The sequence below is a fragment of the Esox lucius genome, chromosome 13 (genome assembly GCF_011004845.1).
Source record: "Esox lucius isolate fEsoLuc1 chromosome 13, fEsoLuc1.pri, whole genome shotgun sequence".
NCBI classification, from domain to species: domain Eukaryota; kingdom Metazoa; phylum Chordata; class Actinopteri; order Esociformes; family Esocidae; genus Esox; species Esox lucius.
Genome location: NC_047581.1, coordinates 221,269 through 245,067, shown reverse-complemented (window position 1 = coordinate 245,067; position 23,799 = coordinate 221,269). Strand labels below are relative to the sequence as shown.

Genomic DNA, 23,799 nt, shown 5'->3' with positions numbered 1-23,799 from the left:
TGACACTAATTTGGAATTGTGATGGCGCACCAGTGTTCAAAAGTTCTAAATGCAGCATTTGGCCAATTCAGTGTCAGGTAATTGAACTGAAACCAGAAGTGAGGAAAAAGCACATTTTGATGTCAGCGTTATGGTTTGGGCCAAGTAAACCATCCATGTTTACATTACTAACACCATTTGTTAAAGAAGCCTCATTATTAGAGACTGAAGGTATTGACTGGCAAGACATACAGGGAAACTGTCATGTTTCTAAAGTGTTTGTGCTGGTTTGTAGCTCTGATTCAATGGCTTGTCCATTGCTTCGTAACACAAAGCAGTTTAATGGTTTTTACGGTTGTGACTTTTGTTATCACAAAGGTGGTAAATCCTATCCATACGATCAACCTGAACCCTGCGAAATGAAAGAGATCATTTCAGGCATGCAATGTCAGCTTCAGTAAATGAGCCAGTGTTTGGAGTCAAAGGGCCATCTCCTTTAATGAAGCTTAGTCACTTCCAAATGATCAATGGTTTCATTCCTGAATATCAACACAATGTGTGCCTTGGAGTCACTAGGCAACTAACAACATTATGGTTTGATACAGCAAACAGTCAAGCCCCCTGGTACATTGGCAGAAAGATTGAAGATGTTGATTTGCAACTTGCAAAAATAAAACCTCCTATTGAGATAACTAGGACACCAAGGTCAATTACTGAAAGGAAGTTCTGGAAAGCGTCTGAGTGGTGAGCATTTCTCCTCTTCTATGCTCTGCCTGTATTGAAAGGAATACTCCCTGCCAGATTTTGGAATCATTTGTTCCTATTGGTGTTTGGCATATATACATTACTGCAGGATAAGATCAAGACTAGAAGCATCTTGATGTCAGAACTGGCTCTTAAAAAATTTGTCATTGATTTTTAAAGACTGTATGGAAAAGACAACATGACTTTCAACATACACTTGCTCACACACAGCACACAAAGTGTGAAACACTGGGGGCCATTATGGGTTACATCAACCTTTGCATTTGAATCCAATATGGGCACTTTATTGAAGTATTTTCATGGAACACAGTATGTCCCTTCACAAATAGCTAGACATTTTCTACTGTGGAGAGAATTGCCAGAAAAGGCCAAGCAAACTATCACCAGTGTAAAGGTTCAGTCATTTGTTGAAGAACTTTGTTTTAATAAGCGAAAAACTGACAAATGTGAGATACTAAATGAAAGTGTCAAGGGTTTTGGGCATCCACCTTTGCAAGAAAATATTACAACTTCATACAGGCTTGCCATTGCCAAGCTATGTAGAAATCTAGGTAACTGCTTCTGGTCTTACAACCGTTTTTTGGTTGATGGAGTTGTGTATCACAGTCAAAAATATGACAGACTAAAGAAAAGATACAACAGTGCTATATGCTTGAAAGATGATACACTGTGTTTAATTAATGACTTAGTAATTTTTAAACAAAAGTGTGCACATCAAAGCCCTGCATGCTGTGTATGTACCAAACATTGCTGTGTTTTAGTTGAGGTACTTGCTAAATCTAGCAGGCCTTTATGTAAAGATTCACAAATAAATGTACATAGTACTTTTGTACATGAGGTTAGGAAGACTGGAAACTTCAGTGCCATCTGGCCTGATATGATAAAGATGAAATGTGTTGAAACAGCTGATAAGTTGTACATTACACCTTTGCCAAATCCATATGAACGGGACTAAAACATTCAGTTGTTGTCCAGGGTTGTAGCCAATGATTTACGTATTACGTAAAGAGACTTGCTCCTTGATGTTTTTTGATGAGATTTAAATATATGTATATTTCATGTTCTGGTTATGGCTTATAATAGCATCCAGTATGAATCAATTCTGTACAATACTCTCAAACCTTGGACAAATTGTATATAAAATCAGCTAAATGTTTATCTGTTTCTGTGTGGGTTAATAACACTACATAAACAATCAGGTTCACTTCCACCCATGTACTATTTACTCCAGAAGCTATTCCACCCCATAGCTGACTTTACCATAAAATTGAACATGTATGTTTATAAGGTGGTATGTAAAACATAGGCTATGCTGGAATACTACCTCAAAAATCCAATATGTGTGAAAAGAAATAAGCAGAACTACAAGCCAAGTATACTTAAACTTCTTGTATAAGGCAAGACTACTTGATTATACTTTTCTATCTCAATCAATAGATTGAGTACAAGTATATGCCAAATATACTTAGACTTTTTCGGTATACTTGTCAGTATAAGCCAAGTACACGTTAGTATAATTTTGTTAAGTATATCTCTGATAAGTATACAAAAAGTAAACTGAAAGTATACTATCTTATTTTTAGTTTAAAAAGAAGTATACTAATAGCACACTGGAATAAACTTATTTTTGGTAAGCGCGCTTGATTCAAGGGGTTGACAGATGTAAAATAACCCAGGAGGAGTAGATTCATTCATCTGTGACTAAAAATAATAAAAGAGGGCCCGGAGAGTATTGGAGGCCAACCAGCATACATTCCCATCCTAAGCAAATAACATAATCTGCAGCAACACACTGCACCTGGGAAGGAAACAGAGGAGAGATAGGGAAACAAACAGAGGTGTATGCATAACAATATGCATACACACACACACACACATTACATTTGGTAGTAGTTCTATTATCTATTAATAAGCTATAATATTATTGAAGAACTAGACTATAAGAGAATGTTTCCACTCGTTACACGCGGTACTTTTAAGATAAACATCTCGTCCCAGCTGCTGACTTGGATCGTAGATTTAAAACCGAGTGGGTGATAAGGGATGATCAGGTTCCTAACAAGTTTAGAGACAAACGCGATGGCTCGTACTTTACACAGCTGCAACGGTCCTCGTTGGACACAGAAGGAGCGGTGGTTGCAGCGGTAGAGAAGTACAGAAATGATAAGAAGTGGATCATGCACCATAACATCATCCTGAAGTCACAGACTGGCAAAACTCGTCTTTCTATAAGTGTTTTCTATAGACAAGTTACTATAGACAGACATTTAGCAAAACTGTTTTATTTAATTTCAATTCATTTTTACTTTAGTTTTTTACAGCCAATATACGCAATGTACATGACTGCGGTGAAGTTAGTTTTTCGCTTGTCCGTCCTGCTTAACATCATCTCGAGGGCTCCACGTTTGTGCATGGCACATGTTGAATACAAACATAGTTCATTTTTTATGATAGTAAGAAATATTACATTAAGTGATGCCTGCCAGAGTATGTAACCTCTCAAAGGGAAGATTGGGCTCTGCTCCTCTGTTCCACCGCTCAACGTTCTTCCCATCGCTCTGCTAAAAACTGCTATTCGCCCACAGGAAAATACCTGCCTCTCCAAATTCGCTCCATTTATTTTTGTTTAGTCATAATTCAACCAAAATCTATAATTTTTGTGATTATGTATGTCATGTATTCGTTTATATATAATCAAGTCATACATTATTTTAATGAAATCTAGCTTGTTTTTTAACAACATAAAAAGGATGAGGATACAAAGTATACTATTATTTTAAATAATAAAAAAAAAGTCTACAGATCTGTCTATCAGTGTTTTAGCCAAAATGTATACACCAAAACAAAATACCATTATATTATTAGTTTATTATTCATTTTATACGACAACGAAATAGTAAACCATTTCCGATACACTATAAGCTGGCAAGAAAATCAGATGCTCAGCATTTTTAAACAACATTTTGCCTATACAATGTATAAAATAATTCAATTAGATTGAAATGAAAAAAGCCGTATCAGTACGCAGCCAAAAGGAACAAAAAATATATTCTACCAATGGGCTACATTGCAAATCACGTGCTTTCAAATATTAAGCGCTCAGCAATTAACTAGCATGTACATATTACAAAGTATTCATATAATCCAACATTGGTCTCATTGTGATTAGAAAAGTGAATACGATGTTCCACAACCCTTATTTACCCATATTTTAACCGAGCATAAAGTTAGCTTGCTACTGAGAACTAACCACTGTGTATCAGAGCTGAAACCGAAAAGGAAGCAATCTCCGGATGGTGCTGGTTGTGGGAGCATTCAAAGTGTGTACAAATGCAGCCATCGTCTTCAAACTTCTAGTTTCAATAGCTCTTACCAAAAGTATACAATAACTATGAAAAGTAAATTTTCTTGATCAGGGGAGGGTGAGGAACAATGCACACCCTTTATTTATTTTTTTATCTGAAGTTTCAAAATTTGACGGAACGTCATTTCAAGTTCTTTCCCACTTTTTTAATGTCAAAATAATGAATAATAATAATAGTAATGTAATATTTTAATATTTTATTTATTTAGGTTTTAAAAATAGAAATACAAATTCGCAACAATACAATAGTGGTAGTGTAAGCCCCCCCCGTCCCCCCACTGTGTCATAACAGTGTTCATACATATTTATTAGCAATTGATAAGGCACTCGGTTTTTCCAATATATTTATGTAGCCACTCATTTAAATATTGTAATTCGTTTTTATATTTAATTAAACAAAATGTGACAAATCTTAGGACCTGTTCTCCAGTGAGCCACAGGTTGCAGTGCGCGCCTGATGGTACCCTCCGCCAGCTTCCATTACAAAACATCACTCATCGCCGTCTGTCCAGCTCAACATCCCATGATTCCCCGTCCGTCTGGCTTAACATCACTCTCAAACGTTTCACCCCACCCAGATTGATCCCCGTCCCGAACTGCACACTGCAGTCAGGGGGACTTGCTTTCATCCAGTAACCGCATCAGTGAAGCTACTGGAGAGGTGTGTCTTGTTTGTGCCAAACTACCAGCACTGTTCAATAATGTAATACTAGGCATAAGCCTTTACAAGTTATGTCTTAAAGCGGTTTGAAGACATCCAGAAAAATAAAGATTTCACTGTTGCAACGGTTTTTAGTTGCCAATGAAATACATAGACAAAAGGTGTTAAACATTCATTAGGTCCCAGAACCACACGGGGGGACCTAGTGAATGACCTGCAGAGAGCTGGGACCAAAGTAACAAAGGCTACCATCAGTAACACACTACACCGCCAGGGACTCAAATCCTGCAGTGCCAGACGTGTCCCCCTGCTTAAGCTAGTACATGTCCAGCCCCGTCTGAGGTTTGCTAGAGAGCATTTGGATGGTCCAGAAGAGGATTGGGAGAATTTCATATGGTCAGATGAAACCAAAATAGAACTTTTTGGTAAAAACTCAACTTGTCGTGTTTGGAGGAGAAAGAATGCGGAGTTTCATCCAAAGAACACCATACCTACTGTGAAGCGAGGGGATGGAAACATCATGCTTTGGGGCTGTTTTTCTGCAAAGGGACCAGGACGACTGATCCGTGTATAGGAAAGAATGAATTGGGCCATGTATCGTGAGATTTTGAGTGAAAACCTCCTTCCATCAGCAAGGGCATTGAAGATGAAACGTGGCTGGGTCTTTCAGCATGACAATGATCCCAAACACACCGCCTGGGCAATGAAGAAGTGGCTTCGTAAGAAGCATTTCAAGGTCCTGGAGTGGCCTAGCTAGTCACCATATCGCAACAGTACGTGAAAACCTTGTGAAGACTTACAGAAAACATTTGACCTCTGTCATTGCCAACAAACGGTATACAACAAAGTATTGAGATTAACTTTTTGTAAAAATGTACCTTACTTTCCACCATAATTTACCAATAAATTCATAAAAAATCCTACAATTAGATTTTCTGGATTTCCTTTCCTCATTTTGTCTCTCATAGTTGAAGTGTACCTATGATGAAATTTACAGGCCTCTCTCATATTTTTAAGTGGGAGAACTTGCACAATTGGTGGCTGACAATACTTTTTTGCCCCACTGTATATTATGACTTTTATGAATAGGAAATGCTGACTTCTTGAGTGAAGTCATCTGGCCATCCTGATGTTACCCTCCGTGGGCAACACAACATCACTCATCGCCCGTCGGTCTTGCTCAACATCCCGCTCAACGTCAGTCAATGCCCGTCCGTCCTGCTAAACATCCACTTGAGGGCTCCCCCTAGCGTGGATGTCCATGTGACTGTGCTGGACGTCCACGTCGCTCTGAGGGATGTAGCTGCTGTGGCTTAATGCACGAGCGGCCGAGCAGGCTTTGGAGCTGAAAAGGTTATATCAAATCGCCTTAATTGGGGTAGAGCAATATAGCCAGATGAAGCCAAACTCACGCTCACAGATTTAATTCATTATTTATCAATTATAAATATTTTATAAAAAAATGTCCTCTATTTGAAATGCATCTAAATAATAGGGATTATTTGGTCTCTATGTTTTTGAATGAGTAGGCAATTACAAGGTCAAACATTAATGACATTTCGTGTTATTCTTTTTTTCTGTTAGGTAAACTAGAGCATATCAAGGCTACCTCATCACATTTATTGAAGAATAACAGGAAGTAGTTATGGTTTACAATATATTTGAAATGCTATAATATGTATAACCTGAATGGAATGCATGTATGTTTATCCTATGTTCACTAATTCATTTATAGTAGGTTTTATTTTTTCTATATTTCTTTTGTAATCAAGTAATTTGATTGAAATGGCTATGTTAGAAGACAGTCTATTGAACCTAGCCTATTTGTTAATATTTCTACGCAAATTTAGTTCATTCAACAGCATGGATATGGATGGATTTATTCTGATATAACAATTCTGAAACAAGGTTAGCATGAAATGTGACTGAGATAGTATTTTACAAGATTTTTCCTGTCTGTGTGTTGTAGGCCAACTTCCCTTTTAATAATTGACCTTCATTGTGATCTAAATTGATGTCTAAAAAAATGTGCAAGGCCTATTTCAAAACAATTTCTAACTCAAGTAAATCAAAATGCAGAATGAGAAGGGTGTAATTGGGTCACATTGTAAAAAAAAATTAAGTTGTAAAAAACTGGAAGAATGTGGCATCTAGGGTGCCAGAAACAAATCATGAAATCACAGGGAAACAAATTGACAAACAAAACTATAAACTGAGGAAAAACAGATATTTTTATTAAAACAAATATGGGATATCTCCACAATATTGCATTAAATGCTGTTTTTGCAAGAGAAACTTCAACTACCCTTCAACCTTCATGTCATGGTGCGGTGAGCAGCAGCGCCACCGTGCCATATTATCACAAGTTCCCATATTCTCACGAACACATCCCGGACTGTCACATGTTTCCCATCTTCCACACCAGGTCCCAATCTAGCTCGTTTGTATGTGTATATATGTTTCCCCTCTGCTCCCCACATGGTGGATCATTGTTGCTGTCGCTGTCATTGGTGCTGTTTGTAGGTTAATCGGTGAGTGTTGTTTAATGTACTGTTTGAATGTTTATTGTTAAGACGCATGTTGCGCACTTTGATTTCATTCAGTCATTAGTATTGTTTTCCGTTCGTGTTTGGTTTGTTTGTTGTGTAATAAAACCAACGAACGTGATATCTGCCTGCGTCTGGTTCCCTCCAACACTACACCAAGACGAGTTGTTACACTTCAACTAACTCTACATAAAAGACAGATTTTTTTTAAAAATAAGTAATAATTGTTAAAAAAGAGAAATCCTTTAATAAAACTGAATAAAGGTTATTTTCTTCCATAATCCAGGTATGATATGTTAAAAAGATAACTATCTTTTTAACATATAAGTAGTAATAGCTCCTTAAAGTATTATGAAAGATGTCTTTTATACAGTTCTCTGTTTTCAAGTGGTACAATGACTTTGATTTAAGCAAACGTTTAGTGGAATGCTACGTTGCCATGATTATTTCGTCAGAAATAATTGCTAGAAGAGCCTAAGTCTAAGCTAGTGTTAGTTCACTTTAAATCATTCTGGTGACATGAAAATTATAACCAATGCTTCAGCTATTAAAAATGTGCTTTTGGTAGATAGGGTGTTATGTGTTCAATGTTATGTGCTCAGTAGGTATTCCATTCTCAGTATTTAAGTAATTTCTGTTTGAATTTGTTTCTACAATTCCACTTCTTATCAATTGCACCTTTTTAACTGTAGATATGGCAGTTAAAATCTGAGTTGTAATTGAACTGTTTTGTCAAGTCTGTGACGGTAATGTTATCGATCAGAACTCTTTTAGAAGGAAGTACAGAGACGAAATACTCTTGGCACAAATTAACAGTTCATTTATTAAATCATTTATTAAATCATTTGCAAATGAGAGAGACGCGTCAACCGCTTACACACACATAATCGTCTGAGGAGTCTCTAACTCAAAACATGTCCTTCAACAGTATTTATTACATAGAAAAAGGGGTGTGGTAAGATGCTGTGGTAAGATGCTGATGTCAATAAAACACATTCCCTTTGTTCTATCACACAAGTCAAATGCTATCTTCCCCCACCTTATCCTTACTGCCCCCTGTTGTGTATCTTCTCCTATCCTGTCCTAAAACCCATTGATCTGCATCTACCCATCCTGCTGGAGCTTCATGTTTACCTCAACACCTCATACTTTCTTTCCCACAGCACAACCAACATTCCTTTTCTCATCTAAACAGTTGCTCAGTCGTTTAATCAGTTAGAATACATTATTAAAGAAATTTCCACAACAAGTCCATTTTAATTCAGCTATCAAATGTGCATATTTTGAAGTTTAAAGCATATTTTAGTGCCCAGCGGATTGCACAGCTACTTCCTGGATAATTGTGTGGTATTGATCAGCCGACATACATGACTGTGTTAAAAAGCCTATTGTGTTACAAATCATACAGGCCAGCATGATGGAAAAGTCTTCTTCATCTTTTCATTCATGTTCATGGTGTTTGAGGCACTACTGGCACCACTGAACTCATTATACAGCTCTGTCAGGATGAGTGGCTATAACTGAAAACAGCATAGATGAGTAAAATATTGTCTGAAGGGTTTGAGCCAGAATGGTGCCTCTGTGCGGAGTTGGCATGTTCTACCTCAATGATATGTTTCCTCCCACAAAAAGTTTGTCAATTTACCGACAAACTAGCAATAAAAAGTCCACTAGTGTGCACAGTATCCATTCACTGCCTTTGTCAGCATGACAATGAATACTCACTGCCTCTGAAGAACTTGTGGAAGGAGACTTATTCCCAAAACGACTGGATCATGAGGGGAAAATACACACACACACATAAATACCTAGAAAACATATTTTGTTTACTTAAAAATGACTCTTTCCCAATCACATTCATCCTCTGAGTGTTTTTTTGTACTAAGTTCTTACTACCTCTGACAATCACCTTGCCTTGGTGAGCATGTCTCTGGAATTAGAATAAGAAGTATCAGTGAATTTATACTGGTTGTAGTCCAGCTCCATGGCACATCCATAAGTGCCGTCGCAAGAAGGTTTGCGTCTTCCAGTTCAATCTCAAGAGCATGGAGGAGATACCAGGTGATGGGCCGTAGAAGGGCGTCAACCCAGCAGCAGGACCGGTATCTGCTCCTTTGTGCAAGGAGGAACAGAAGGAGCACTGCCAAAGCACTACAAAATAACATCGAGCAGGCTACTGGTGTGCATATTTCTGACCAAACATTGTCAGGGACATTTCTTGAACTGATGTATTCTTACTGATTAAAGTATTGAGTCCCAATGTTTAGATAAAAAAAAAGGAATGTTGGTTGTGCTGTGACTGTGGTAAAGGAAGAGTGTGGTGTAGAGGTAAACGTAAAGCTTCTGTCATGGGGGTAGATGCAGGTCAGTGAGTTTTAGGACAGGATAGAGCAAGACACACAACAGAGGCCAGGATAAAGGATAGAGAACAAATGTTGTCTTTAGAGAATGAATAAGCAGTGTCCTTTGCTCTCGCCCTTTTGAAAAACCTATGTATTGGTGACATAAGACAGCTGTGCAGTATCTTAACACACCCCTTTTAACTGTAATAAATACTGACTGTTCATGTATTTTCCTCAGAGATTCCTCACAGGTTTATTCTGTAAGCTTTTGACGCGTCTCTCTATTTGCAAATAAACTGCTAATTATAACAAGAGAGTTCCTATCGATGCAATTACCATTAAAACTGTCAGAAACAGACTCCATGAGGGTGGCATTAGGGCCCGACGTCCTCTGGTGGGACCTGTGCTCACAACCCAGCACCATGCAGCTCGATTGGCATTCACCAGAGAACACCAGAATTGGCAAGTCCGCCATTGATGCCCTGTTCTCTTCACAGATGAGAGCACATTCACAATGAGCACATTTGACAGACATGAAAGAGTTATGCTGCCTGCAACATCCTCCAGCATGACTGGTTTGGCGGTACACTGTAAAAAATGTGACCAATGGTTACTTAAAAAATTGATGGCAACAAAGTGACACGTAATATAATTGAATAGATTTTAAGTTCTACAACTTTGAATAAAAAATATTGAATAAATTAACTAAATTTAAACAAAACAAATGAGTACCTGTTCATAAAAGCAACACTTAAAATGTGTTGGATTTAGTAATAGCATACAAAATGATAAGTTATATAGCCACATTTTTTTTAGTAAATCCAAATCAGTTTCACAAAGAAAACTGATTGATGTTTAATAAGTATCTGACCAAAAGTAATTTAGATTTACTAAATATCTAGGAGAAATTGCTTTAGATTTACTAAATCCATCCATCCATCTTCTTCCGCTTATCCGGGGCCGGGTCGCGGGGGCAGCAGTCTAAGCAGGGATGCCCAGACTTCCCTCTCCCCAGACACTTCCTCCAGCTCTTCCGGGGGGACACCGAGGCGTTCCCAGGCCAGCCGGGAGACATAGTCCCTCCAGCGTGTCCTAGGTCTTCCCCGGGGTCTCTTCCCGGTGGGACGGGACCGGAACACCTTCCCAGGAAGGCGTTCCGGAGGCATCCGAAAAAGATGCCCAAGCCACCTCAGCTGACCCCTCTCGATGTGGAGGAGCAGCGGCTCTACTCTGAGCTCCTCCCGGGTGACCGAGCTTCTCACCCTATCTCTAAGGGATCGCCCGGCCACCCTGCGGAGAAAGCTCATTTCGGCCGCCTGTATCCGTGATCTTGTCCTTTCGGTCATGACCCAAAGCTCATGACCATAGGTGAGAGTAGGAACGTAGATTGACTGGTAAATCGAGAGCTTCGCCTTGCGGCTCAGCTCTTTCTTCACCACGACAGACCGATACATCGACTGCATTACTGCAGAAGCTGCACCGATCCGTCTGTCAATCTCCCGTTCCATCCTTCCCTCACTCGTGAACAAGACCCCTAGATACTTAAACTCCTCCACTTGAGGCAGGCACTCTCCACCAACCTGAAGTGGGCAAGCCACCCTTTTCCGACTGAGGACCATGGCCTCGGATTTGGAGGTACTGATTTTCATCCCCACCGCTTCACACTCGGCTGCAAACCGTCCCAGTGCATGCTGAAGGTCCTGGTTAGAAGGGGCCAACACGACAACATCATCTGCAAAGAGCAGAGACGAAATTGTGTGGTCCCCAAACCTGACACCCTCCGGCCCCTGGCCACTAAATATACTAAATATCTGGGAGAAATTGCTTTAGATTTACTAAATATCTGGGAGAAATTAATTTAGATTCACTAAATATCTGGGAGAAATTAATTTAGATTTTCTAAATATCTGGGTAAAAATAATTTGTATTCACTAACATAAAATAAATTATACTAACTAATATTTTAGCACATTGTTGCCTAATTCAACACATTTACACTGCTTTCTTATTTATCCGTACCTAAATGAATTGTTTACATTGAAGTTTTCATTTGTATCACATTACTTTAAATCTATTCAATTATATTGAATGTCACTTTGTTGCCATCATTTTTCTATGTATAATACACTCAATATCATGCCTTCTTGGTACCACAGGTAACTTAAATTGGGTTAATAAATCATCATGCATAATAAGAACAGCACGCAAACATTTATTTGTAAATTTTTTTCTAAACATGTTTATCTAACATTTTTCAAGTTGTTAAGTGCAAAATGCCAAAATACAACAAGAAAACACAAAGAGAGGCTATAAGACAAAAAATTAAAAAGGCAGAAACCATGAATGTGTACAATAGGGTCACAATAGAATGGCATTTGGGATTCTTTTTAATAAATGTTTAATCATTTAATGGTGTTTAATTTCTGCTACGTCATTGGCTTAAATTATCCACAGTGATTTGTGATGTGATTTAAGGTTTAGTCCTGTTAGTGCATTTTAATTAAGACAATGTTTTCAGTCTGCACATTTTTCTTACATTTTCATTTATGTGCCAATTGAAATCGTCAGGGCCATTATGTTTTTCAAACAGCTAAAAGTAATTGATTAATATCACATGGAGTCTGGGGTAAGGTCAAGTAATTCCATTAGCCTTACTTCTTTACTTTTTGCTAAAATAAGACTCACTTAAACACTCACATTAATTTGTTAAAATTCTTCAATTAAAACATGTCAAATTTGCATCCCTGGTGTACACAGAGGAATCACAAGGTACAATAACAGCTGCCTGTGGCAATACAAATTCAAAATCACAATACCACTCCCGTAAAATGAGTATGGTTGTTTTGATATTTCTAAACAACCACATGTTGCACTGAAAAATCTATATTTTTTAGTTACTTAACAGTTGAAAAAAAGGAAATGCCCAAACTTTCATTAAGTGGAAGCAAGTTGAGAACAATCAGGGCAGCGTGAACAATCTTTATGGTGTCTTTATGTTTAATTTGGTCACTTTTATGAAGAGTAAAGTAATCTTCAAATTCCAAGTCCAAATACTAAAGACTGAACTCATCAGAAATTCCAAAGGTCTCCTTCAGTAACAGTTTGCAGATCCTTCACAGTGAGTGGGTAACCATGTGACAGTTTTGACAGTGAATTAATTGTTCCCTGTCATTCTGCAAGGGTCCCTTTTCTCAAGCTAGTAGCTTATTCTTGAGGCTGTTCACTTTTGGGGACAGCTTTGAATAATCCAGCTCAAGGAGGAGTTTCTGGAAGACTTCAAGCGTGTACCTGACCTCCTTGGGATAGGCAAGATTCACTACATATGCCAAGCCAATGACCATGGAGCAAGCCCTTGGAAAGTTACCCAGAGTAGTCAGAACTTTCACGCCTTCTACTGCGATACCGATGTCATCAGGACCCTCTGGCTTAGTAGTCTTGATGTGGTAGATTTTAATCCTTTGTACAGCAAGGTCCTGCAACACACTGTCTTCATCAGCATCCTGAAATAGCAATATTTGGTATTTCAGACTGTACCACCAAAGGAGAAGATTCTAATTGAACAACTCCCAAATTGGTTGTTGCACATGATGCACTTCCGTTACGTAATAAAATCTGAAATAATGTACTTCCATAAGCATATTTTCATGCCAGGTAAGTTAAAAAGGATCTAATCAGCTCACCGCTCCACATGAAAACAATTCACTGACACCAGAGATCATGGTCTGAATTTAGTCACAGTTGTAAATATTTGGAAAACTTTGGAAATGAAATCAATTCATCGCAAAATAAATGAATTTCTTCCCGGCACTTGTCTGTGCACTTTGTGATCCGTTGCACACCTGTTATTCTACATTCACTAACACAGGCTGGTCACCTAGTGAGCCTCCTTTCTGGGAGTATTACTGTAGTCTTTTTCCTGCTGCATATCTATGATGTTAAATTAACCTTAGCCAGCCAATCAGCTGCATTATTAAATCTAGGTACAAGCATGCTGCATGCATATTGGCTCACTGACACTGATGAGATTTACTCCTTATGTATCAAATTTGGTACCGATTGTCCATGCACTTTTCAATACTTGTCCGTATCGAAGCAATTTGGCTGTCGATACCCAGCCCTAGAGATGAGACAGATTACCTTTTTAATATTTTAACTTACATCATACTCCTTTAAGAGTTGATCTGTGGTTTCCCCAAGGTACACCATCAAACACCAAATGACACCATCTCTGGTCATGCTGATGCTATGGTTGCTTGGAGCCTGAAATTACAAACATAAACATAATTCAAGTTCATGGTGTACAAATCATTTAATGACATAAAACTTCTTAAACAGGGCTCCAGAATTTTTTCACCTCCGTCCCTGAACTGCCCTGAAAAAAATTTTAACCGTCCTGACGTTAATGTAAAGCGTCCCAAAATCAAAATGTTATTTCTTTACTTTATTATCCTCTACAGTTGTTAGTGACATAATAAATTATTATAAATTGATAAAATTAATATGTATGTTGCTTGATTCAAACAAAAAGAGTTATAAACAAGACTGAAAAATCTGTTGGGGTACCTTTTTACCTTGATGATAAATTATTTATTTTCAATTCAGTTCAGTTCAAACTCCTGGACTTTGTTTCAGCAGGTTTTCTGCTCAGGTTCATAACTTTCTGCACATTCAGAATCTCTCCCACATATCTGTGTTCTCTGACATGTCCAGAGGAAAATCATAATATTATGAGACTAACATCATTATTTAATGAGAATTCATAATATTTTATAATACTCTACCTGACCTATACTCAGCTGTGCTCCCCTTCAGACTGTACTGAATGAGACAAGTGCACTTCACTGGAGGTACAAACCAAAACCAACACTTGTGGTCAGGCAGAAATCTCGGCACAAATTCTGCAGCTCCCATAAAGTGCAGCTCACAGTCCCTAACAGAGCCAGATTGTGCTTCAGGTTTTAGATATTTATAATGCAAAACTCTACCAGCCAGTCTTCTGGCTGCGTCTCAGCGTGTGCGGGTTACTTTACGCTTACGCCGTATGCCGAGTTGCATTAGCTGGGTAGAGATGATTATTGCCGCTAGTAGACATTATCAGAATATAGATTTGTTTTTCACTGCATGAGAAGATTGAAGTGTGTCACTTGACTCTAGCCTACACAGCGTGATTGAAAGGTCAGCAAGCCATTTGTGACTGAGAGAATCAATGGACCTGTACCGCGGGAACAGGTGAGCAGCCAGCCTCCTGTGTGAGTCCGGCCTGACTGTAGTAACAGCGTGAGAAGACGGCCTCCGTTGTAGTCAGTGCTCAGTCGTTTCAGTTTGTCATTTGCTAAGTGATAGTAATAAATAAGCAAACACACGATCCCTTTCGTCCTAGAGGCGTCCTACAGAATACTTCTCTTTGTCCCAAACACATTTTCTATCGTCCCCAGGACGTCGTTAGTCTTGAGACCTGTTAAAGCTGCAGTTTTTAACACCAGATGGCTTACATTACTGCTAAACAAAATGTCTTAGGGACCAGTCCAGTGAAACAAAGGTTTTGGTCCCAGCAAACTAACAGTGCATATAAACTCCCATAAAACCACAACATTGTTACACCTTGTGTTTTGTATGGATTAAACAAACAAGACATAACATGTCAATCTGTGAGCTTTAGATGTGCTGGTAGGCACATTTTGTAACCTTTGGACGAAGCCAGACTAGCCGTTCCTCAATGTATTCCTTTAAGCAATAAGTACACAGAGCTGAGTGATAACTGGTGCTAAACGAGTTGCTATATGGTTATGTAAACCATATATGTTGCACATTATTTGTAGATGACCGCAGCAGACATTTTAATAAATTGTTTAGTGTTTCAAAAAGATATACCTAAACATATATGCTTCAAATGGCTGTTCTATCACATAACCATTGCAGGTTGAGGGTTTTGGTGTCCAATCAACAACATGGAACAGAATCAGTCATGTCATAGCACTACTTTGCAAGTCTCAAACATGTGCCATTGGTTGTGAGTGATAGTGTATATTTAGTGGTCACTTTAAATTTGTGCACCTGTACAATTTAATGCAGTTCAATACAATTGTTCTGCCATAGAGTCTCCTGTTATGATGGATATAATGATCCGTTTTTGTTGGCACGGTCAGAGAGGTGTTAATAATGTATATGTTTTAGCATTGAGCTTATTACTATTGGAAGACATTCTACTGGACTATTGGGAGGTGTTACTAATATTCCAACCCCACATGTATGTAAATATGCAGTACAAAGAATTACAAACACACTTCAGTACAATGCCGTCCAGTATAGCACCGCTTTTAACTATGACCTCAATAATAAACATATAATTGAATGTGAGTGTATACAAACTATTTTTAAAAATTGTAGATATTATTTAATTCTCTTTATCAGAATCACAGGCTAACCTCCTAACTACCTCCTGTAGATTTAAGTAATACGTGCATTATATTACAGCAATTTGATTACAAAATATTATACAAACATAATAGTAATTTAAGGTTACCTTGAGTAGGATGGCCTGCAACCTCAACCCCATGGTTCCACCTTTGGAGTGGAAGATGTTCAGAAGCCTCGGAGTGTATTCATCCAGCTTAGACATGAACTTTGATTCAAGATGCACCATTGTGATTCTGTGAAACTCATCCTGAATCTGAAAGACAAATAATACATATATTACATATTGTTGTTACAACTCTAGCAAGAAGAAATCGTATTCTGATGATGTCCTTCATGTACATTCTGGGTTAAATCTGTGCAGCATGTTAATATATTTTGGCTAGCATATTACAATCTTCAGTGTTGGTAATTTCTCACATGCACTCTCAAAGATTATTTAAAATCATTTCTGTTAGAAACTGTACAGTTATATAATGCAACAAAATCTAAATTATTCTGGAATTTGACCTTGAAAATATGGTTTAGAAAATAGTTGACAGTAACATAACACATTTTCTATTTATGAGCTAAATATGCAAAACCACCAGTGCAGTCCTTCACAGTGGACTAGGAATATTTCAAATTAGCTGTGCTTGTAACTCACTTGAGAGGGCTCAAATAGAGCAGGCCATCTGGTTTTGATGTCCTCTATGCTGGGTGATAGGTAGATGATTTCGTTTCTTCTGTGTGCAAATGTTTTGGCCATTTTTTCTTTGATCAATTTGTTGTTGTCCCTTTTTCTTACTTCAGTAAGCAACTGAATCCTCTCTTGTTCTTGACTTTCTTCATCCTCTCCTGCCGGGTAAGGGGGGAGGTAGTTTACCTCTGCCTTTCGAGGTTTTTTTTACATTCTTTGCAGACTTCTGGTTTGCTGGGCTCTTGTGTTTCAGTGCATTACACATCACCTCAGGAACACCATAGCCTCGGAGTTTGGTGCGATAATTTGCCATCCATAGTAGCCTGAGAAGGAGCCGGGTTCCTTAAGACAAGGATACTTACTGACAAGTGCCTCAGCAACATCACTTATCTGTGCACTTGATGGATAGGCTGTATATGTGTATATAGTTTCAGCCAGCTTCTCAAGTATGTCTGTCTTGATCTTTGAGGTAGTCACAAGTGTTCCATTCTTCTTGTAGTCTTCAGTGGCTCTTTCAAGGTACATCTCAGTTTCATATGCAAACCCTGGAATGGGGAACTGCTTTGGCCACCCTTGACATCGTTCTGTAGTATTTCGCCTAGACAGGATAATGGTGTCCTGTGAAGAAGACGTTCCAGCAGATGAGTCTGCATAAGATGCAGAGTCACAGTCTGTTGACTGTTGATCAAAGGAACTGCCCAAACTTTCATCAAGTGGGAGCCAGTTAAGGATAATTGGGGCAGTGTGAACAATCTTTATGGTGTCTTTGTGTTTAATTTGGTCACTTGTATGAAGAGTAAAGTAATCTTCAAATTCTGAGTCCAAATACTGAAGACTGAACTCATCAGAAATTCCAAATTCTAAACAGTTTGCAGCTCCTCCACAGTGGGTGGGATTCCCGATGGAAGGACCAACTTCTCAACTCTGTCATTAAGGATTACTCTGAGCTTTGCCTCCATCTCTGCCAGATGACAAGAATGTGAAAGGACAAAAGTTCAATAGCAAGCAGAAACTTAAACATGACACTAGACTTAACAATGAATAATGTAATTAAGAGCCTGGTGTGTGCCACCAGAATAAATAGAGAATGCTCTTCAAATAAAGGTTATATCAGTAGGCAATAAAATGTAATACACCACCAAAGCTAGCAACTGGAACTCTTACTGTGACTAATGTAGTTAGTATGGTGCACTTCCAGATAAATGGGCTACAGTATAGATATTGTAAGCTGTAAAGATTAACATAATTTATTCCAATTACCTAAAATGCACAACAGATGTGACGTTTGAGTGTAACCAAGCGTTTTCCTCCCACACTGTACGCGGCCAAGGGGTGGACGTCACCATATTTCTGCTGATCCAAAAGAGCCATTTTTACGAAGAGATCTTATATGTTCTTTGTACCAGGCAGCAAGTAACTTTACAATAAAATATATACAGTTGTCCAAAATGGCTCTCTTAACAATCTCAGCAAAATCAGGTAGTCCACCAGTAGAGTGAGGACCATAGGTGAGGATCATCCCAACAGTGTACCTTGTTCCATAGTAGCTGACAGTGTTAGCTAACTGCACAGTGCACAGATGCAGTGATGTTTTTCTTAAAGCTTCCTGTATGTCTGAATGCAGCACATCTAAAGGCACGACAGATATTTTTGTTACACATAATGCCTGTTTTCCAATGTCTGTATACAAGTGGTATGCCATCATCATTTGATGTCTTGTCAACAATACATTTTTAAAGTTTTAAGTGTGCTTCACAACCTGCTTAAAAAAGCTGTGTTTTGCTTCAAAGCGCATTGTCCATACACCAACCAGAGGCCCATATTCTTCAATTAATCCAGGATAGTGTTCCAAAAAATGGTGTTTGGGTGTCAGTGTCTCTTCAGGAAAAACAGCTAAGAATCTGTCACGATGTTCAAATATTTTAAAGTCAAGGTATGCAATAGTTTCAGCTGTGTGAACAGGGGCAACCACCAATTCAACAATGTCTTTTAAAGTCAGAAGAACCTGCCAGGCAGGATCACCCTCAGGTATCCGCAATCCAACAATGAGTGGCAACAACTGTATAAGGGCCCAATTTTCATGGGCATTTTCACCTATAGTTTTGCGATTAATGTAGTTTTGAGGGATTTCTTGAGGGCTGTTGGCTTTGTCCGAGCCCTTATAGGGAAAGCGTGTGATTAACTCGTTGAGTACAGTAAAATTAAAGTACTTCTTCTTGGTAAAAATCTGGAAACACAATGCTAATTCTCTTGGGACTACGCCTTCAAAAAGGTCATGTAGCAAAGTGAAAATTATTCAATTTACGCCAAAGCAATGTGTTAAATTTGGATTTTCTCTCACAGTTTGCACATGCAAACTATGGTCCATCTTTGGCCGAGGTGGAAACACTCCAGTCCGCACTTCGTGTGTCTGGTACTCTGAAGAATGTCCAAGACAAAATCTACAGATTTATGGCCCTGTGAAACTTTCAACTAGTCCACCGATTGAGTGTGCACCGAGATTATCAGCTACAACACAGTGTACAGTGCCTTTAACGTTCTGTTCAACACTAGAAATGAAAATCCCTTTCTGTTCTAGAGTGGCAAGATCTTTCAAGAGTGGTTCCAAAACTGCTTTGTATTCAAACTTTTTGACATCAACAGCTTTGCAAAGTAAAGCTAGCTGAATTGACGATAATGCAGATTGCAGCTTGGACAACGCATTTGCCAAAACCCAATAAACGGCTGTTATTTTGTGTTTTTTTCTCGAAGTTCCAAGCGGGTTACACTCCTCAAAGTCGTCAATATAAAGGATTATAGAGAGTCTTGTTTCTGAAAATGTTTATGCCATCTGCTGTTGTGCCTCGTTGTATGTTACCGTGAATTGAGACATGAAACTGCGTGGCTAACATTCCTTAACATGGTGTGAACTTGGGAGTAGCACACCCTCCAGAGCATCCACAAAACACAGTAACAGACTAACGTTAGCTAACTTAGCTTGTTAGGGTGGAGGAGGGGTGAGGCACAGGCCGATGCCAGGAAAATTGGCAAAAGTAGAATATGTTAGCTGGTATCTTAAAGGCCATTATCTATAACGTTATACTTGGAAAAGTTACATGAAATTGTGATATTTAACAGACTACTTTTTCAGTCATTCATAGCCACGCTTTTAGTCTAAACATTAGGCAGAATCACTAACGTTAAGTTAGGCTAACATACCTTTATTTTTACTTTCAGCCAGTAAAGTTGGACTGTTGGGTGACTTGCAGCAATGCAAAACAATGTTCAATTGCTAACTGTTACAGCAACTCGTCGAATTTTTTTTACAATAATTAAACAAGTCTTACCTTTGGGAAAATGGCAGTATGTTCGATGACGAAGTCCATGTGGCTGAAAATAGCTGGAGCGGAAGTGTTAGGTGATTAAATCCAAAGACCTCCCAATGAGTAAAATTTATTAATTTTCTGCATCTTTGACTTTCCCGATAAAATATAATTAAATTCATCTTAATGATCCGCAGCTGATTTTATTCTAACAAAACTGAGTCAAATGTAATTGATAAATGAATAACATTTGTTGAATTCAGCTCAATGTGATTCCAAACTGCAAATAGTCATTTTTATTATGTATATGTTACTAATGTTTGATTACTAAATATTAATTAACACCATTCTCAGTTTTTACAGTGTAGGCCAAAGATATGCCTCCCTATAGGATGCATATCTTTGGAGGGTCGCACCTCCACATGCTAGGCAACGGTACCCTGGCTGCTGTTAGGAAGAAATCCTCAGACCCATCGTCAAACCTCACACTGGTGCAGTGGGCTCTGGGTTCCTCCTGGTGCAGGACAATGCCCAACCTCATGTGGCCAGAGTGTGTAGGCAGTTCCTGGATGATGCATTGATGCCATTAACTGGCCCACACGTTCCCCAGACGTGAATCCAATTGAGAACCTCTGAGACATTGTGTGTCAGTGCCTCCGACGCTTCCAAGTTGCACCACAGACTGTTCAGGAGCTCACTGATGCTCTGATCCAGGTTTTGGAGATCCCCCAAGACACCATCCGCCGTCTCATTAGGAGCATGCCCAGACAGTCGTGGGGGCCATACACACTACTGAGTAACACTATGAGCAGCCTGTGATTTCAACTGTCTACTTTGATTTTCAGTGTGAGTTTGAATCAAGCCCTTAATCGGTTGAAGATTTTGATTTCTATTTACCGTTAGTACGAAATTTCTTCTCAATTAATTACACAATCTACAGGAAAGATTTTGATCTTTCATATATTTAGATTATCGAGACCCGATGTGTGATTAAGGTGTTTCCTTAATTTTTTGCGCGGTGTACACAAATGAAAGTATTGTATCATTTCTGAGTTTTTCAAGATGGATGTAGAAGTAATTGTGAGGACACCAGCAAGTCCGAATACCAGGTAGGTTTTTCATGTAGGACACATAGGACAGGGAAACAAAACATGCCTTTTGGAACACTGGACTGCATGGACTTTAAACCAAAAGTATTCTCTGCCTGAATAGACTGAAAAACCGAACGGGAACAGTAGTGACAACAGTAGCCTTCTATAAACTCCAAGCATACAAGAAATGTCACACTATGAAATAAACCACAAATGACCCAGAAACCACCACCCTACTGAATACCCAACATAATGACAATAACCAAAAGGTGTGCAAAACACCCTAGTTCATGTCCCCACGGGAACTGCAGGTCTCCGGGAAGAGAGGCTTGGATCGTTGAGGGAAGCTGGTCCAGCGATGAATTTACAGGTATTGTACTTGACAGTCCCCAAACTGCTGAAGCAACAGAAAACTGCACATTGAAACATTTTGGGCTTTGCTAAAAGTAATGTTGCACATTCAATAAAATGTACCTTGCTCTCTACCTTCACTCAGTTATATACTGTTGTCTTTGTAAGACGTTTTTTGGGAGTGCTATTGACAAGCAAATACTGAATATCAAATATAAAAACAAATTTACCACAGTTCCTGCTGACTGGGACCCTGACCCCATGCAAAATGAAAACTGTGTTTGGCTGCAGCAAAGAGTTTGCTTTGCAAACCAATGTACACTTTATCTTCATTTAATCGAGAAAAACATCTCAAATCTATGACCTAACTTTATCCTCCTGTTGTGTTTGTTTCATGTTATTTAATTTTGTGTTACCCTTCCAAAATGACCCCACACTCTTATAGATGATTATAAATACACGTTTTGAACTTCGATTTGCTATTCATGGTCTGTGGGCCTCACTGACCTGAGCTCATACTGTGAGATCCACTACCAGACCCAGTTCCCTATCCCTGCATCAAACTCACACTCAGCATTCTACCCCTGAACGTAACTCCAATGGCAAATTACAATCACCAGAATACTGAACGCCTGTTTTCATTTACCATCCTCTATTTAGTTCCCCACCAGTGGTCAGTCTGTTGTGAGGTATTGATTGTTTTCTCTAGTACTGAACCAGTAATCTTTTTTTCACTCATCGTTTTGGCTTTCCATGTACCGACCCCTGGACTATTCTCTTGACCTCATCATTGTTAACCCTTGTTTTTGTATTTTGTTTGCTACAAGCCTTTTTGACCATCATGCCTGCCCTTTGGATATTCACCTGCCTGCCACCCTGTACCTTCGCTCATCTCGGGAGCCTAGTCCTCGACCAGATTGCCTGTCCACGGTTTTGCCCTCTCCTTTGTACCTCTAATTGATTACTGTGTGTGCTCCACTTTTTTGGATCCCAAACCTGCTCACTCTTTACACATGCAACTAGTTTTTGTGTAAAAAAAGCATAATGTATGAATTATTTTGACTATAATAAATATTCATATGAAACATACTGTGCAATTTATCACAGACTACTTTGTGTCAAAGTTTAACAAGGTCATTTGTTTTAAAACTATTTTACATTTTTAAATAGTGGCACAAAATAACTGTTTTGTTCCTGGTCAAAACTAACCTGTATGATTTTATTAGTAAAGAAAGGCCAAAGGCCCCACAGTTCCTGAGAGGTTTTGGGTTTTGCTTCAGACACTGCATATTTAACCCTTTGACGCGTACAATCACAACAGTGTGATCAAGCTAGAGTGGTCCCTGAAGCGTAGAATCACACCGGTGTGATAAGAACGTTTTGTTTAGAACGCAACATTAGAACGTCTAGGCTGGTCAGATTATGCTTTTTATTTACTCACTTTTAGCTCAAACCGTGTTTATACTTTATTTCCTCACTGTAATTGTTTGAAGACCACACTATGATATTAACCAGGTAGCAAGCATTCAAATTGGGACACTTACGTACAAACAGGCAGCCAAAACTAGCAGTTATATTTTTCTAATGTTGCATCTTACCATTTCCTGGAAATGCTGAAAACCAGTCAAAATCATTGTGTAAAAACTTTCTAGAAGTTACGTTACCCGATTGTGGGCGCTGCTTTTTTTTTTATCAACCAAAGATAAAGAAAGATGAGTAACTCTGAGATCTGACGGTCATATATATTTGCCAGTCTTTCGGACAGATTTGCCATCCTGGGAAAACTATGATTTGTCCCAATATGTCACTGTAAAAATAACTATAATTTCAATAATATTTATAACTCGCAATGAAAGCACTGGAGCTGGATATAGACACTTAATAGCGCATTTTTAAGTTTAAAATGATTGCGACCCACGGCCCTTTCCCTCACAATAGTTTGATCCAGTGCTCAGTAGTGACACATCGTGTAGATATAACTACAGTGTGTGTGTGGGAATCCGAGGGAGTCTGTTGCTGGTGGCTGACTTTCAGTAACTAGTTCAAACAAAGGATATATTAGGCATTATTTTTACTTCTACCGCTCAATACAATAAGACAAATTTAGAACTGTCACCAATCTTCGTTTTCACACTTTATTAGCTAGTGGTTAGCTGACGTTTGCTAGCTAGCTACACATCAATCACCTTTTGCAGCTCTTTGAATTTGAGTCAATGAGAGAAGCTTGCAATGCAATGTATGTAGTGTTCCTTACCTGGCAAGGTGTCTGTTCATGTCAACCGTCTGAACAGCACTCAATGCACGT

The 23,799-nt window shown here is 38.7% G+C and overlaps 1 protein-coding gene across 1 annotated transcript; it reads right to left on the bottom strand.

The window, feature by feature from the left end:
* Positions 1-11,978: 11,978 nt before the first annotated feature.
* Positions 11,979-18,069, bottom strand: LOC109615402. The gene is made up of 5 exons (XM_034296650.1): positions 18,011-18,069; positions 16,718-17,711; positions 16,181-16,327; positions 13,816-13,917; positions 11,979-13,157 (listed from the first exon to the last, which is right to left on the bottom strand). Exons 2-5 carry the CDS (start codon positions 16,817-16,819, stop codon positions 12,849-12,851), a joined length of 660 nt encoding a protein of 219 aa, XP_034152541.1. The 5' UTR covers positions 16,820-17,711; positions 18,011-18,069; the 3' UTR covers positions 11,979-12,848.
* Positions 18,070-23,799: the final 5,730 nt, after the last annotated feature.

What these genes read in the sequence shown, in the direction of transcription:
- LOC109615402 (XM_034296650.1), bottom strand. Translation starts at nt 16,819, where the DNA reads ATGGCCAAAACATTTGCACACAGAAGAAACGAAATCATCTACCTATCA. An exon ending in CTCTATTTGAGCCCTCTCAA is followed by an intron (nt 16,328 to 16,717) that starts GTGAGTTACAAG and finishes TTTGTCTTTCAG; the next exon opens with ATTCAGGATGAGTTTCACAG. An exon ending in TGCAGGCCATCCTACTCAAG is followed by an intron (nt 13,918 to 16,180) that starts GTAACCTTAAAT and finishes TTGTAATTTCAG; the next exon opens with GCTCCAAGCAACCATAGCAT.